The sequence below is a fragment of the Oncorhynchus nerka genome, linkage group LG3, assembly GCF_034236695.1.
Source record: "Oncorhynchus nerka isolate Pitt River linkage group LG3, Oner_Uvic_2.0, whole genome shotgun sequence".
In the NCBI taxonomy this organism is placed as follows: domain Eukaryota; kingdom Metazoa; phylum Chordata; class Actinopteri; order Salmoniformes; family Salmonidae; genus Oncorhynchus; species Oncorhynchus nerka.
Window position 1 is genome coordinate 49,042,799 of NC_088398.1, and position 17,600 is coordinate 49,060,398.

The 17,600-nt window shown below is 42.5% G+C and overlaps 2 protein-coding genes across 6 annotated transcripts in view; one reads left to right on the forward strand and one right to left on the reverse strand.

The window, feature by feature from the left end:
• Positions 1 to 4,693: 4,693 nt before the first annotated feature.
• On the reverse strand, positions 4,694 to 8,587 carry LOC115109924 (ADP-ribosylhydrolase ARH1). Of its 2 annotated transcripts, XM_029635180.2 has the most exons (4): positions 8,481 to 8,587; positions 7,906 to 8,253; positions 6,432 to 6,795; positions 4,694 to 5,819 (listed from the first exon to the last, which is right to left on the reverse strand). In XM_029635180.2, the coding sequence occupies exons 2-4, from the start codon at positions 8,222 to 8,224 to the stop codon at positions 5,405 to 5,407; spliced, it is 1,098 nt and encodes a 365-aa protein (XP_029491040.2). In that variant the 5' UTR covers positions 8,225 to 8,253; positions 8,481 to 8,587; the 3' UTR covers positions 4,694 to 5,404. The 2 variants fall into 2 exon arrangements, with proteins under 2 accessions (XP_029491040.2, XP_064869141.1); XM_065013069.1 differs by lacking the exon at positions 8,481 to 8,587 and having other exon boundaries at positions 7,906 to 8,474.
• Positions 8,201 to 17,600, forward strand: part of LOC115109934 (rho GTPase-activating protein 15-like) — a 51,307-nt gene continuing 41,907 nt past the window's right edge. The window contains exons 1-2 of one of the 4 annotated variants that reach the window (XM_065013062.1): positions 8,201 to 8,225; positions 16,806 to 16,980. In XM_065013062.1, the coding sequence (XP_064869134.1) occupies positions 16,891 to 16,980 (90 nt within the window). In that variant the 5' untranslated portion in view covers positions 8,201 to 8,225; positions 16,806 to 16,890. Of the gene's footprint in view, positions 8,226 to 15,298; positions 15,438 to 16,597; positions 16,623 to 16,805; positions 16,981 to 17,600 lie in introns of those variants that run through there. The other 3 variants (XM_029635203.2, XM_029635188.2, XM_029635194.2) reach the window with 3 other exon arrangements.

Genomic DNA, 17,600 nt, shown 5'->3' on the forward strand with positions numbered 1-17,600 from the left:
GCCAGTCGTGTGAGAAACGTCATCATGCAAGCGGTCAAACTTTTTAAGCTCGTCTCAATTCAAGAAATTAACATTTAAAAAATGTGTCAATACTTTGACCCTTGATAACCAGCGCACTTCTGTATGTTGTAAAAGCGTTACATGGTCGCTGCCCATATCATTGCATGGTGCAGATTATACACGAGTTCAGGGGCCTTTCTTTAACAAAGGTAACCATTTTCACTGTAGTGTCCAAAACATCTTTCAAGCTGTCAGTCATTCCCTTGGCAGCAAGAGCCTCTCGGTGGATTCTGCAGTGTACCCAAGTAGCGTCTTGGAGAAACTTCTTGTAAGCCCGATATCACTCCACTATGTCTCCCTGTCATGGCTGTTGCGCCATTAGTACAGATACCAACACATCTTGACCACCAAAGTCCATGTGAAGTCACAAAGCTGTCCAGTATTTAAACAATATGCTCTCCTGTTGTCCTGTTTTCCAGTGGTTTGCAGAAGACGATGTCTTCCTTAATTGACCCCCATAAACGTAACGGATATATACCAGGAGCTGTGCCAGGCCCGCAACGTTTGACTCATCTGCTGTAATGCATAGAATTCACTGGCTTGTATGCGAAGCAGTAATTGTTTCAAAACATCTCCTGCCATGTCACTGATACATTGTGAAACAGTGTTGAAGGATGAAGGCGTGGTCTGTATAGGTTCTTGGCCTTTTCCCCCAGCATTGTCCCCGCCATATTAGCGGCAGCAGGAAGAATTAAGTCCTACACAATAGCATGGGGCTTGACTGTCCTAGCCGTTCGGTAGCTCATCATATAAGATGCTTCTAGCCCCTTCTTATTAATGATATCTGTTGCTTTTATACATGTCTTACTACTGGAAAGTCGTCTTATTTCTCGATCAAAAAACTCCTGTGGCTTATTTTTCAAATTGCCATATTTTGTTTCTAAATGTCTGCGCAAGAGTGAAGGTTTCATCGAGTTGTGAGATAGTAATTTTGCACATATAACACACTGTGGCTGAGGAAAGGCACTACTCCCAATATAAGTGAATCCCAAATCAATGTAGTTCTCATCATATTTGCGCCTCTTCGATGATCCAACGTCCCTGTCTGATGTTCGGTGGTTCCCGGTTAAAGGGGCAGTAGCTCTTCAGCTGCAACAGATTCACAACTGTCTGTGTCCATGCTAGCTGGGCTAACAACAAATGTATAATTACTGATGCTAGCATTGGATGTGCTCGTGCAAGCAGAACAACTTGTGTCGTCGACAGGTGCAGGTGTAGTACTGCTGGTAGTAGCAGTACTACTAGTGGAGCTGGTATGTGTCTGTGGACACGGGCCTTACTAACCATTTATCCATATTCGAGCAAATGGAATGAGCAGCAGCTACGTTTGGCTACATATTAGTGGAATTCCCGCGAGAGAGTAACGATTAATGTTATTGGATGTTAATTATTTGAATAGGATACCTGTATTTGACATTGTGTAGTTATTTCGCTGAACACTAGATAGTTTCATTTTATTTTTGGCAATGAAACGAGGCTACTCACCCAAATGTATAGTCCTGTTGGAAAATATAAATGTAGTGTTTGAAAGTGTGAAAAACAATGTATCACATTGCAAATACACTTAGAAGTTCCTTTTTTATATGAATTGACACAAATGTTCTTGCATCCCACATCCTTGCCTACTTCTCAATCGTATTGTAGAAGAAGGTCCAGGGTCACTCTCCTCGAACCCTCTTCTCCAATAGGTTTTGAAAAGGAGGCAAGGGGAGAGGATGTAAGCAATTCAGGAAATATTAATTTAAAAGACACTGTGTTTGGCCAATGTGTGAGTGCGAACATGTGGGTGGGGCAGACTTGAAAAGTTCTGTTCAAAACTTCCTCCAACTTCAAATAGAGTGGGGACTTACATCTTGGTTCCATCTGCGTTCTGCCAGTGCTGCCAGCAGTGTTCTGGCATCAGACTGGTGGTGAAAAGGAAGAATGCTGGCTGGCGTACATCAACAAATGGTGGTGGTAGGACTCTAGATCAGCTGTTGATCTGTAAAAAAAAATGTTTTTAAAGAACACAGACATGTCATAATGAATCCGTCATGAAATCAACTAAATTGTAGTCCTCCTTTGGCATTGAATGTCAAACATCACCCTGATGAAGGGTTTACCGTTCCTCCCCTCTGTGAGGCGTCTGTTTCTCAAACTAGACACTAATGTACATGTTGACTTGGCCCATGTTGAATTGATACAATGCTTCCTACAGTTGTATGCATTTAGCTGGATGTACTTTGGGTGCTGGATCATTCTTGATACACGGGAACCTGTTGAGTATGAAAAATCAAGCAGCGTTGCAGTTCTTGACAGAAATCCGTATGCCTGGCACCTACTACCATACCCCATTCACGGGCACATAAATCTTTTGTTTTGCCCATTCACCCTCTGAATGACACACACCATCCATGTCTCAATTGTGTCAAGACTTTAAAAATCCTTCTTTAACCTGTCAAGTGGATTTAACAAGTCACATCAATAAGGAATCATAGCTTTCACCTGGTCAGTCTGTCATGGACATTCTTAATGTTTTGTATACTCAGTGTATTTTCTTAGTCCAAGTAAAGTGACACAGGATGGTCATAATTCTTCTTGACAGTGCCAAAGTGTATTTTCTACAAGTTATTTCAGACATGATTAAAAAAAATGACTCAATGTAATTACTACAACAAACAATTTAAGAAACAAACTTTCAATTGAAAGGAAACTTCTTGGCAGGGGAATAACACATTTGAATAAATGTGGGTTTGACACTCTTAAAAGTAGGGGTCATAACCAGCTATAAAATAATGCAATTTGTCAAAACAGCTGTAAAGATATGGTAAATATATTGGTCATGACAGTGTTATGACCATATTCTGCAGGTTATCTCAGTTCTTATGATACATTTTCAGAAGAAACATTAATGTATTGGAAATCCCAAATTGTTTGCATATTCAACTTACATACAGCTCTGCCAAACACACTTAAAGTTGAAGTGGGAAGTTTACATACACCTTAGCCAAATACATTTAAACTACATTTTTCACAATTCCTGACATTTAATCCGAGTAAAACTTCCCTGTCTTAGGCCAGTTAGGATCACCACTTTATTTTAAGAATGTGAAATATCAGAATAATAGTAGAGAATTATTTATTTCAGCTTTTGTCTTTCGTCACATTTCCAGTGGGTCAGAAGTTTACATACACAATTAGTATTTGGTAGCATTGCCTTTGAATTGTTTAACTTGGGTCAAACGTGTCGGGTAGCCTTCCACAAGCTTCCCACAAATTTTGGCCCATTCCTCCTGACAGAGCTGGTGTAACTGAGTCAGGTTTGTAGGCCTCCTTGCGCACACACACTTTTTCAGTTCTAACAACACATTTTCTATAGGATTGAGGTCAGGGCTTTGATGGCCACTCCAATACCTTGACTTTGTTGTCCTAAAGCCATTTTGCCACAACTTTGCAAGTATGCTTGGGGTCATTGCCCATTTGGAAGACCCATTTGCAACCAAGCTTTAACTTCCTGACTGACAGTTCTCCAAAAAGTACGATCTTTGTCCCCATGTGCAGTTGCAAACCGTAGTCTGGCTTTTTCATGGAGGTTTTGGAGCAGTGGCTTCTTCCTTGCTGAGCGGCCTATCAGGTCATGTCGATATAGGACTCGTTTTACTGTGGATATAGATACTTTTGTACCTGTTTCCTCCAGAATCTTCACAAGGTCCTTTTGCTGTTGTTCTGGGATTGATTTGCACTTTTCGCACTAATGTATGTTCATCTCTAGGAGACAGAAAGCGTCTCCTTCCTGAGCAGTATGATGGCTGCGTGGTTCCCATGGTGTTTATTCTTGCATACTATTGTTTGTACAGATGAACGTGGTACCTTCAGGCGTTTGGAAATTGCTCCCAAGGATGAACCAGACTTGTGAAGGTCTACAATTTCTTTTCTGAGGTCTTGGCTGATTTCTTATGATTTTCCTATGATGTCAAGCAAAGAGTTACTGATTTTGAAGGTATATATATATATATATATATATATATATATATATATATACACACAATGGGTAATTTCATTAAAAGTACCAGAGAGCCCACTCTGGAAATGTTACATTACAAACTATGTATAAAAATAAGCTAAATCAAAAAGTAGTTTTGAGGTACTCACATTTTTTATATTGAATAAATGAATGTGAACATTTGTATTTCAGAATCTAGACATACAGTACTCCATATTTGAGGGAAAACTATATGGAGTATAATGACACCAAGATGTGTCTGTATCATGTACAGTTCACAGATCACAGGGTCTTGCAGGAGGCGTGAATAGGTCTAAAAAGGGCCTAAAATGGCAATTCCTCTGTAAATATCCTTCCTCCCAATGAAGTTTCTATGTGAGAACTACCAGAACAATCTAGAGTGGAATTGCCCTATCTTAACTTATCAGCAGATAGGAACAATTACTTTAAGGATATCACAGACTGAGCCATACAGTTCAAGTTTAAATTGTTCATAATTTTCTACAGGGATGGTTGCAACCACTTTCATATAACAAGCTGATATGGGATAGAAGCCACACTGTTAAACAGGTTTCACTGGAAAATCAAGCTTCAGAAATGAGAACAGCAGGTTTTTCAGGGAGGAAACCAAGTGAAGAAAAAACACCAGTGTAAATATGATTTATTTATTTTCCCCTTTGTACTTTAACTATTTGTATCGTTGCAACACTGTATATAGGCATAATATGACATCTGAACTTTTGTGAGTCTAATATTAACTGTTAATTTTTTATTTTTTCACTTTTACCTATTTCACTGGCTTTGGCAATGTAACCATATGTTTTCCATGCCAATAAAGACCTTATATTGAAATTGAATTGAGAGAGAGAGACGGAGAAAGAGGGGGTTTCAAGAGTGATTTGTTAAGTTACATTGCCACCCTCTGGTCACCACCGTACTTGTAGTCTCCATTTTGAAGATGTCCACAATAACGTCAATCTAATCTGAAGTAAAGCAATCCGTTTTTACACTCTGCCATAGCTAATGTGCTACAATAATAGCACAACTGTAGCAGTAAAGTATGTTCGTGAAGGATTGATTATAGGCTGGTAATTAAACATTTTACGTTGCCATAAAATAAAATGTTTGTAATTATACAGCAAATTCTGCAGCTGCGTATGACTCCATCTCCTAGTCAGTAGGTAGACTGCAGTTTGAGATCATAAATACTCTATAAATCTTTCCAGATCCAGTCATATTCTTTAAAAATATGTAATAAAAAACCAAGGGATACAAAATTAGTGTCAAAAAATGAGAAATTACTGATCATCTGCAGGCTATGTAATGAATTTCACCTTTAACCATCTATTGGTTTAATTTACATCACTCTTTCTCAGTTACAAGAGGTTTCCCCCTGAGCTTGTATAGCCATTCCCCTAGTTTGGATAGTCTGTCACGGTACTCAAGCCTCTGGTAGTTGATCTCTGGCACCCCTCTGAAGCCGAACAGTGCGCCCCACCAGGCAGCAGCGATCACGGCCGTGGAGTCGCTGTCCCCGCCGTGGAAGAAGCCATGATTGGCCAGCTCAACCCAGGAGTCACCTGCCCTCAGGAGGGCATCGTAAGCTATCATGGGAGCATCATGCCCACTGGCACCACCACAACCCTTGAAGCTCACCGCCCTATAGAAACTCTCCCTCTCCTTCACACCGTAGGAGTCTGGGAACCGAGGTTTGCTCTTTCCATCCAGAATGCCTCTCTTTTCTAAATAGGATTTCCACTGATTTCCAAAGTAGTCCCTGGAATAATGAGATTAGTCAGAAGCAGATGAAATTTACACATCATTCTACTTTGTAAACCCAGCCATAGATGTAGGAATTTAATTTGGCCTGTATTGTCGCAGCAAAATAATTCTGCAGCAACAGGATTTGATCGTTTAGTCCATGATGTTGCGTGATCGGTGATTAGGCTTTTTGCTGGTAACATGAGGCTACATGAAAAATGGAATGATAATTTGCCTGGGTGTTAGTGCAGTTTTGTGTGAATTTATGTAAACCCCAAGCTCATCTCCATTTCCTCCAGCGCAGGTAAATTCTCAGCAACAAAAAAATCAAAACTACGATCCAATATCTGGGTTGGACAATGGTGTGTTATTAACTGGAACATCAGTATGTCACATTTCTTTATAAACAACAACTTTCACTAATTAACATTGAGGTGTGACGTTAAATCAACCAAAGGAGGCTGTTGGGCAGAGATATTGGAGGACTGGCTTATAGTAATGGTTGGAATGTAGTGGTATCTAACATATCAAAGACATGGAAACCATGTGTTTGACACCGTTCCAGTCCGCCCACCGTTCCACTCTGCCCACCAGCCTCCTCTGCAGCCAACCACAACAAAGGCCTCACCAGTGCTCCATGTTCAGCTCCACACAATTGCCCGAATGCCTGACGTACTCCTTGGCTTTGTCCAGGACCTCCATGAGTCTGTGTCCCCAGGCCTCCACGGGCAGGGTGCCCCTCACTGCGTAGGCCGTGAACAGGGCTGCAGCCAGGGCTCCCAGGTAGCCTGTGGGGTGGTGGTGGGTCAGACGCCCACTCTCCACACTTACTGCTATCAGCAGGTGCTCTTGCTCAGGGTCGGGGAAGCGCAGGCCGATACACATGGCCCTCATGGCTGCCCCACACCCTCCGCCCCTCTTGTTGAAGGGAATCTTAATGTCCTCGTCAGTTCTCTGTTTGTGCCTTGCAACACTGTTGATGCAGGTGATGCCTACAGCGGAGACAGAAGGAGTATAATTATTGAATTGAATGAAGGTCAACATGTGGGTTTAAATGTACACATTGTGTAATCTACAAAATCCCCCAAAGTAATTATTTTTGATGATAGGGCCATAATAACTAGTAATGTTGCATACTCCAATAAATTGCTGAGGTCACTTTTGAGGACATAAGCTCAACTGCACAGTACAAATATGATTTTTTTTTAAACATGAAAGTATGAAATATTTATATGATGTATTTCCTATTCAACAAAACTGTATGAATAGGACTTCAAATCAAATTATAACATTACTATAAGATTTCACCTTCATTATAAATGAAAGTTGTATGTGGTTCAGTTGGGAGAGCATGGTGCTTGCAACGCGTGGGTTTGTTTCCCACAGGGGACCAGTATGAAAAATATGAAAATGTCTGCACTCTCCTGCAAGTTGCTCTGGATAAGAGTGACTGCTAAATGACTAAAAATGTAAATGCTAAAATATTTGTATGTTTAGTGTTTGAGAAAATGTGCAAATTCTCTAAATTCTCTTGATCAAAACATCTGCCCCCATCTGTGAACGTCTCACAGAACGCTAGATTGACTTCCAGAACTCATTAGGAACGCACCTTTCATCTCATGCTAATATGGTCTGTCTATGACAAATGGAAAGTCATTTTTATTTTAGATGAATGGCTATAATATTATCTCTGAATGTGCTACCATGTTGAAACCACTCTCTCCTGCTGTGCTACGATGTAACTATCGCAGGCATGTGCTTCACCTATGAGGTAGGGTTCAGCTAGGAGTGGATGGACAGGACAGTTGGAAGAGCAAATTAAATGGTAGAAGAGACATCCCAGCTTAAAATGGTTTCAGATTTCACATCCTACGATAGATAGGCGCAGAAAAAATGCTACTATGTACGTGGGAACCAGGGCTATTGCTCAATGCAAGCCATTTTGATCTACGGTGTCCACAGAACCAGTACCAGAACCACGTAGGTCCCCTATATTTACATTAAGATAAGTGTACCGTGCCTAAGTGTGCAGAAATATTGCCATTTACCTCTCATGTTAACACAACATGACACACCTCAAAGGAATATAAACTGTTACATACCTGCTCCTCTTCCATCCATGTCTGTCATGCTTACAATGTACTTCTCCACCAGGGCTCGATACAGCACAGGGAGGGATGCCCCTTCCCCCACCTTGACCAGAGCCTCAGCTGTAGCCAGGTGCATGACGGTGTCATCACTAACAGGGAAGTCTATGGCATCCAGCTTCTCTAGACCTCCTCTCTTCTGAACTTGCTCATGTATTAACACTCCATCATTTTCAAATTCCCAGGTACCATGGTTGTAGCCCAGGGCATCTCCTGCTCCACTCAGGACCATGCTGGCCTTGTACCTCTGTTCCAGGGGGACCGTGTCTGACATGGTGAAATCTGGTTGGTGTTCAATCACTTCTGTAAGAGATTCCATTGGATCATTGACTAATTGAATGTGACATTGAATGTCAATTAATATAAAATACAGAAAAAAGCTGTTGAGACGAGACATGAGGCGGTCAACCCCAATGAGAGTCACTGAACCATCAATGATAAAAGACAAACGTCACAGAATGTAGCGATATGGATGTATTGTGTAGAATTATTGAATGTCCCCAATACGAGCTAGTGCAGTAAATTGATACCTTGTGCTGGTGGCTGATCTTATAGACTTATATAGGCAGAACTTGAGTGTCAGTTTCCCTCTGTCGGTTCCCTTCCTGTAATTCTGTACTTTCCCTTTTGCAGTCTCCACCCCCTCTCAGCTCCATACAAGGCAACAATGAGTTTTGAAAAACACTTCCTCGATTAGGGCCAATGGGAATGTGAAGTTGCAATTGCCCCATCTTCTGGAATTAAGTAGGAAATTCATAGTTTATTGACTATTGTACACTTTCCTCACGGTCTATTCTAAAACTTTATGCCGTATAAAACATTTATAGATTATTGTTTATGTTAAAGTTTGACCAAGGATGGCGCCCATGAAGACCACATTTTGAATTGTGCATTCAAATTAAACTGAGAATGTGTCCTCACTGTAAATAACCAAGCTGACATCATCAGGAGTGTTGTTAAGGTGAATCAAAGAAGGATGAAGAAGAGAGACATTCTACACATTCATTTTTTTCTGGTTCATACAGTCAATGAACAAAGCAGACCAAACCCAGCTGCTATCGTATTGGTGTCCATGGGACAGCCGCCACTTGCTTTTAAGCAGACTGAAACTATGACAAAATGTTTCATTGTTAACAACCTCAGTAAGACATCTTTATTTATCCACCATCTTTGGGTGAATTCCCCAAGACCACAGGAAAACCCCAAATGATGTAACATTTTGGTTCAACCAATGTCATCAACAAACAATTGTTTTGGAGCTTGTTGATAATGTTACAACATTAGTTTTAAATCTTATGGTATATTTATTTCACCTCTATTTAACCAGGTAGGCAAGTTGAGAACAAGTTCTCATTTACAATTGCGACCTGGCCAAGATCAAGCAAAGCAGTTCGACACATACAACAACGCAGAGTTACACATGGAGTAAAACAAACATACAGTAGAAAAATACGTCTATATACGATGTGAGCAAATGAGGTGAGAGAAGGGAGGTAAAGGCAAAAAAAGGCCATGGTGGCGAAGTAAATACAATATAGCAAGTAAAACACTGGAATGGTAGATTTGCAGTGGAAGTATGTGCAAAGTAGAAATAATGGGATGCAAAGGAGCAAAATAAATAAATACAGTAGGGGAAGAGGTAGTTGTTTGGGCTAAGTTATAGATGGGCTATGTACAGGTGCAGTAATCTGTGAGCTGCTCTGACAGCTGTTGCTTAAAGCTAGTAAGGGAGATAAGTGTTTCCACTTTCAGAGATTTTTGTCATTCATTCCAGTCATTGGCAGCAGAGAACTGAAAGGAGAGGCGGCCAAAGGAAGAATTGGTTTTGGGGGTGACCAGAGAGATATACCTGCCGGAGCGCGTGCTACAGGTGGGTGCTGCTATGGTGACCAGCGGGCTGAGATAAGGGGGGACTTTACCTACCAGGGTCTTGTAGATGACCCGGAGCCAGTGGGTTTGGCGACGAGTATGAAGCGAGGGCCAGCCAACGAGAGCGTACAGGTCACAGTGGGGGGGTAGTATATGTGGCTTTGGTGACAAAACGGATGTTACTGTGATAGACTGCATCCAATTTGCTGAGTAGGGTATTGGAGGCTATTTTGTAATTGACATCGCCGAAGTCGAGGATCGGTAGGATGGTCAGTTTTACGGGGGTATGTTTGGCAGCATGAGTGAAGGATGCTTTGTTGCGAAATAGGAAGCCAATTCTAGATTTAACTTTGGATTGGAGATGCTTGATGTAAGTCTGGAAGGAGAGTTTACAGTCTAACCAGACACCTAGGTATTTGTAGTTGTCAACGTATTCTAAGTCGTAGTAGTAGTAGTGTAGTGACGCTGGACGGGCAGGCAGGTGCAGGCAGGGAGCGGTTGAAGAGCATGCATTTAGTTTTACTTGTATTTAAGAGCAGTTGGAGGCCACGGAAGGAGAGTTGTATGGCATTGAACCTCATCTGGAGGGTTGTTAACACAGTGTCCAAAGAAGGCCACAGTGTCCAAAGTGTCCACAGTGTCCAAAGAACCCTGTGGCACCCCCATAGAGACTGCCAGAGGCCCAGACAACAGGCCCACCGATTTGACACGCTGAACTCTATCAGAGAAGTAGTTGGTGAACCAGGCGAGGCAATCATTTGAGAAACCAAGGCTATCGAGTCTGCCAATGAGGATGTGGTGATTGACAGAGTCGAAAGCGGCTGCGCAGTATTGTTTCTTATCGATGGCGGTTAAGATATCGTTTAGGACCTTGAGGTGCACCCATGACCAGCTCCGAAACCAGATTGCATAGCGGAGAAGGTGTGGTGGGATTCGAAATGGTCGGTAATCTGTTTGTTGACTTGGCTTTCGTAGACCTTAGAAAGGCAGGGTAGGATAGATATAGGTCTGTAGCAGTTTTGGTCTAGAGTGTCCCCCCCTTTGAAGAGGGGGATGACCGCAGCTGCTTTCCAATCTTTGGGAATCTCAGACGACACGAAAGAGAGATTGAACAGGCTAGTAATTGGGATTCCAACAATTTAGGCAGATAATTTTAGAAAGAAAGGGTCCAGATTGTCTAGCCCAGCTGATTTGTCCATATTTTGCAGCTCTTTCAGAACATCAGCTGACTGGATTTGGGAGAAGGAGAAATGGGGAAGGCTTGGTGGAGTTGCTGTGGGGAGGACAGTGCAGTTGACCGGGGTAGGGGTAGCCAGGTGGAAAGCATAGCATGGCCAGCCGTAGAAAAATGCTTATTGAAATGTTCAATTATAGTGGATTTATCGGTGGTGACAGTTTCCTATCCTCAGTGCAGTGGGCAGCTGGGAGGACGTATTTTTATTCTCAATGGACCTTACAGTGTTCCAGAACTTTTTTGAGTTTGTGTTGCAGGAAGCAAATTTCTGCTTGAAAAAGCTAGCCTTGGCTTTTCTAACTGCCTGTGTATATTGGTTTCTAACTTCCCTGAAAAGTTGCATATCACGGGGGCTGTTCAATGCTAATGCAGAATGCCATAGGATGTTTTGTGTGTTGGTTAAGGGCAGTCAGGTCTGGAGAGAACCAAGGGCTATATCTGTTCCTGGTTCTAAATTTCTTGAATGGGGCATGCTTATTTAAGATGGTGAGGAAGGCATTTAACAAAAAAATACCAGGCATCCTCTACTGGATCCTCTACTCATCTACTCTACTCATCTACTGTGATGAGGTCAATATCGGGTCGATTAGAAAGGCCTGCTCACTGAAGTGTTTCAGGGAGCGTTTGTCAGTGATGAGTGGAGGTCGCTTGACCGCTGACCCATTACGGATGCAGGCAATGAGGCAGTGATTGCTGAGATCTTGGTTGAAAACAGCAGAGGTATATTTAGAGGGCAAGTTGGTTAGGATGATATCTATGAGGGTGCCCGTGTTAACGGCTTTGGGGTGGTACCTGGTAGGTTCATTGATAATTTGTGTGAGATTGAGGGCATCAAGCTTAGATTGTAGGATGGCTGGGGTGTTAAGCATGTTCCAGTTTAGGTCACCTAGCAGCACGAGTTCTGAAGATAGATGGGGGGCAATTAGTTCACATATGGTGTCCAGAGCACAGCTAGGGGCAGAGGGTGGTCTATAGCAGGCGGCAACGGTGAGAAACTTGTTTTTAGAGAGTTGGATTATATATCTTGATATAAAGTGTATACCATTCATATTGTGAACTGTTACTGTAGAAAACATTAAGGACACCTGCTCTTTCCGTGACATAGACTGACCAGGTGAATCCAGGTGAAAGCTATGATCCATTGTTGATGTCACCTGTTAAATTCACTTCAATCAGTTTAGATGAAGGGGGGAGTCAGGTGAAAGAAGGATTTTTAAGCCTTGACTCAATTGAGAGATGGATTGTGTATGCCTGCCATTCAGAGGGTGAATGGGCAGGACAAAAGAGCAGGGTGCAACTCAATATTAGGAAGGTGTTCGTAATGTTTTGTGCACTCTGTGTATCTCTACATTTTGCTAATGGAAGTATGCTGGTGCCTTGCAAAAACAAATCGAATCAAATCAAAGTTTATTTGTCACGTGCGCCGAATACAACAGTAGACCTTACAGTGAAATGCTTACTTACAGGCTCTAACCAATAGTGCAAAAAAAGGTATTAGGTGAACAATAGGTAGGTAAAGAAATAAAACAACAGTAAAAAGACAGGCTATATACAGTAGCGAAGCTATAAATGTAGTGAGGCTATATACAGACACCAGTTAGTTTAGGCTGATTGAGGTAGTATGTACATGTAGATATGGTTAAAGTGACTATGCATACAGTATATGATGAACAGAAAGTAGCAGTAGCGCAAAAGAGGGGTTGGCGGGTGGTGGGTGGGACACAATGCAGATAGCCCGGTTAGCCAATGTGCAGGAGCACTGGTTTGTCGGCCCAATTGAGGTAGTATGTACATGAATGTATAGGTAAAGTTACTATACATATATGATAAACAGAGAGTAGCAGCAGCGTAGAAAGAGGGGTTGGGGGGGAACACAATGCAAATAGTCCGGGTAGCCGTTTGATTACCTGTTCAGGAGCCTTATGGCTTGGGGGTAAAAACTGTTGAGAAGCCTTTTTGTCCTAGACTTGGTACTCCGATACAGCTTGCCGTGCGGTAGGAGAGAACAGTCTATGACTGGGGTCTTTGACAATTTTTAGGGCCTTCCTCTGACACCGCCTGGTGTAGAGGTCCTGGATGGCAGGCAGCTTAGCCCCAGTGATGTACTGGGCGGTATGCACAACCCTCTGTAGTACCTTGCGGTCAGAGGCCGAGCAATTGCCGTACCAGGCAGTGATGCAACCAGTCAGCATACTCTCGATGTTGCAGTTGTAGAACCTTTTGAGAATCTCAGGACCCATGCCAAATCTTTTTAGTTTCCTGACGGGGAATAGGCTTTGTCGTACCTTCTTCACGACTGTCTTGGTGTGCTTGGACCATTCTAGTTTGTTGTTGATGTGGACACCAAGGAACTTGAAGCTCTCAACCTGCTCCACTACACTACTGCTCCTCTACAGCACTACAGCTCTCAACCTGCTCCACTACAACCTGCTCCACTCAAGCTCGGTCCTCCTTTTCCTATAGTCCACAATCATCTCCTTAGTCTTTGTTACATTGAGGGATACGTTGTTATTCTGGCACCACCCGGCCAGGTCTCTGACCTCCTCTCTATAGGCTGTCTCATCGTTGTCGGTGATCAGGCCTACCACTGTTGTGTCCTCTGCCAACTTAATGTTGGTGTTGGAGTCGTACCTGGCCATGCAGTCGTGGTTGAACAGGGAGTACAGGAGGGGACTGAGCACACACCCCTGGGGAGCTCCAGTGTTGAGGATCAGTGTGGCAGATGTGTTGCTACCTACCCTCACCACCTGGGGGTGGCCCGTCAGGAATTCCAAGATCCAGTTGCAGAGGGAGTTGTTTAGTCCCAGGATCCTTAGCTTAGTGATGAGCTTTGAGGGTGCAATGGTGTTGAATGCTGAGCTGTAGTCAATGAACAACATTCTCACATGAGTGTTCCTTTTGTCCAGGTGGGAAAGGGCAGTGTGGAGTGCAATAGAGATGGCATCATCTGTGGATCTGTTGGGCGATATGCAAATTGGAGTGGGTCTAGGGTTTCTGGGATAATAGTGTTGATGTGAGCCATTACCAACCTTTCAAAGCACTTCATGGCTACAGACATGAGTGCTACGGTCTGTAGACATTTAGGCAGGTTGCCTTTGTGTACTTGGGCACATGGACTATGGTCTGCTTGAAACATGTTGGTATTACAGACTCAATCAGGGACATGTTGAAAATGTCAGTGAAAACATCTGCCAGTTGGTCAGCACATGCCCGGAGCACACGTCCTGGTAATCCGTCTGGCCCCGCAGCCTTGTGTATGTTGACCGGTTTAAAGGTCTTACTCACGTCGGCTATGGAGAGCGTGATCACACAGTCGTCCGGAACAGTTGATGCTCTCATGCATGCCTCAGTGTTGCTTGCCTCGAAGCGAGCATAGAAGTGATTTAGCTCGTCTGGTAGGCTCATGTCACTGGGCAGCTCGCGGCTGTGCTTCCCTTTGTAGTCTGTAATAGTTTGCCAGCCCTGCCACATAAGACGAGCATCAGAGCCGGTGTAGTATGATTCACTCTTAGCCCTGTATTGATCTTTGCCTGTTTGATGGTTCGTCGCATGGCATAGCAGGATTTCTTGTAAGCTTCCGGGTTAGAGTCCTGTACCACCTTGAAGGCGGCAGCTCTACCCTTTAGCTCAGTGCCAATGTTACCTGTAATCCATAGCTTCTGGTTGGGGTATGTACGTACAGTCACTGTGGGGACAACGTCCTCGATGCACTTATTGGTAAAGCCAGTGACTGATGTGGTGTACTCCTAAATGCCATCGGAAGAATCCCGGAACATATTCCAGTCTGTGATAGCAAAACAGTCCTGTAGTTTAGCATCTGCTTCAACTGACCACTTTTTTATTGATGCAAACTATAAAAATCACGGTAACCAAATAGAATTTAAGTTAGGACAACATTAACTGCAGTGAAACGTACCACAAGGCATGCACAACTAACTTTCAAACTACACTTGGGCAAGGGAGATGTTTGAAACAAGCTGTTACTAAAAACAGGCCAAAAAGGAGAAGCGGAAAAACACACAAGTTGTTGTCTCGTACACCAACTCTCTGCTGCAGGAGGGAGATAATTCTGATTCACGCTGTTCTCAGATTGTGTGATGGTCAGATTCCACCTCTATTGTACATGCGTTAGTAATGTGTACCGGTATTCACTTTTGAAGTTGAAGCAAGTTTCAGTCAGACTATTTCTGTGCAAGTAGCACCCTTCAGGAAGTGGGGACCTGAGCCTGCGACATATAACAGATGTTCACATCAACTGTAGAGCAGAAATGGTTTGAGTACAACACATGATGAAACCTACTTCCTCTAAAAGGAAGACTTGCACTCTTTCTCTCTTTTTGTGATCTGTGGCAGATTGATTTGATAGAGGCATGGCGGGGACGAGGTAAGAAAGACACCATTCTAGTGGGTTTGGGTTTGAAAATTGAAAGATGCTGTCATTGCTGTTTCCTTGCTTTTAAGAGTATTTTGGGTTTAGTGGGGGCCATTGGTGACTTAAAGAGATGTAACACCTGAGCAATGGTGTCAGTGGCCTGGGTCCTTACTGGACGTGGCTGATAGGTGGAAAGTTGTTGACACGTGAGGAATATCTGTTATTCTTGAGTATTATAATCCAGAATCGCTATAACATGGTAGATGTTGTTTAGGAATGCCCTGTCTACATGCAGTTAAAACAGGACATGCTAGATGGCACAGGATACCGTAGATTTGCTGTTGAACAAGTGTGAATTCAAAAAATATCGAGAATTTGTATGTCGCTTTTTTTTGTGTAACTTTTTGAAACTGCATTCATTATCCTGTCTGTCAATTGACAATTCTGCACAAGTCTATACCAGATATATGATGATATGTATCACATGGCCATCATTATTTACTGCATTGTTAAAGTGGTAATCAGAAAGAAGAAGAGATGTTAGGCTCTATGCAAACATTAAATACTTTGGTTGATTTCTGAATTGTTTTTTGGGGGAGGGAGTTTTAGATTTGCTTCCTGTTGTGAGACACTGTGCAGCTTTTCAAAAAAACATCAGTCAATAACACACATTTGGTTAAAAAAATATATATATTTTTTATGACATTGGCTGGATGTGCCTTAGTATTTACATTTACATGATCGTTGTTTAGATTTAACATAGATTTTTGTCAGTGGGTAGATTTGTGAGAATCATTAAATAAGCAGACTGTGAGTATTTTTCCTGCTCATCGAAAGACACATTACAGCAAGACGGGTGTTTTGCAATGCTTTAATGAGGCAACCATTACAGGAAGGAAAGTTAAAGTCCTCAAGCTTAGGCCAGACTTCTCGAAGCGTCTGCCCCTAAATGTTCCTCATCTCCTGAACGTCACAGCTAAACCAAATGAATTAATGCACTCCCAAAAGCAAAAACAGCACTTTTAACAGCCTTCTATGAAGTGTTCTACATCCATTTAATTATTAGAAATCTTATCAGTTGGATACTACTTATTATTTATCAATATTTGAATCAAAGGAGGACCATCATACCTTCCCAAAAGTTTGTTTGGGCCCTCAAAACGATGTTGCATGAAGCATACTTCATTTTCAAAAAAGGTATTATTTTTTACTGCATCAGGATAGCATACACAGACATTTTGACTTAATAGCCTTCTTCAGTGTATAGGTTATTTTATATCCATTGATTTAAAAGAAATCTTATCAATTGGATAATACTTGTTTTTTTCATCAATATTTTAATCTTAACATCCACTTATGTTTTCATCTTCTTTTGACCAGAATCACCAATCTTCAGAATGTAGGGAAACAGCCGCCTCTGATTCTGCCCCACCAGTTGACCGGAGCAGCACAAGGTACAGTCAAGATGCGCATCAAGAGCTCCCAGAGCAGCGGGGAACGCCTGAGTCAAACCAAGTCCATGGTCCTGCAGGATCCTGACCTGCCTCCCAAAACTGTGAGTATACACTGAGTGTACAAAACATAAGGAACACATTCCTAATTTTGAGTTGAACCCCTTTTTGCCCTCAGAACAGCCTCAATTTGTAAGGGCGTGGACTCTCCAAGGTACTGAAACACTCCAATGCTTCCCACAGTTGTGTCAAGTTGGCTGGTAGTGGATCTCTACTCCGAATAGCTTGTTCTGTCTCATCCCTCAGATGCTCAATTGGATTGATATTCCTGGACAGTCCTAGGGGCATTTTCCTGTTTTAAAAATATACTGTTGCATGAAGGGATGCACTTGATTGGCAATAGCCTGTGGCATTCAAACGTTGCTCCACTTTTATCAAGAGGCCCAATGTGTGCCATCCCAGCACCTACATCAGCCTGCAATGTTGACACACAGCATGTTAGATGCTTGTACTCATGTGGTTATCTGCATACCATAGTCCTCCCATCAGTGTGAAACAGCAGGAACCGGGATTCATCAGATCAGGCAATGTTTTTCCAATTCTCCAGTGTCCATGGTTTTCGTTCCTTAGCCCACTGCAACCACAGTTTTTTGTTTTGTTGCTAAAAGAAGTGGAACTTTGTAAGATAGTCGGTTGCCATACCCCATTTGTGTTAAGTTCAAAC

Bases quoted from the DNA above. Each gene is read 5' to 3' on its own strand.
- LOC115109924 (XM_065013069.1), bottom strand. From the start codon at position 8,347: ATGTCTCGTCTCAACAGCTTTTTTCTGTATTTTATATTAATTGACATT. The intron at 6,796-7,905 runs GTATGTAACAGT...TCTCCGCTGTAG, and splicing joins CATGGATGGAAGAGGAGCAG to GCATCACCTGCATCAACAGT. The intron at 5,820-6,431 runs GTGAGGCCTTTG...TCATTATTCCAG, and splicing joins GAGCTGAACATGGAGCACTG to GGACTACTTTGGAAATCAGT.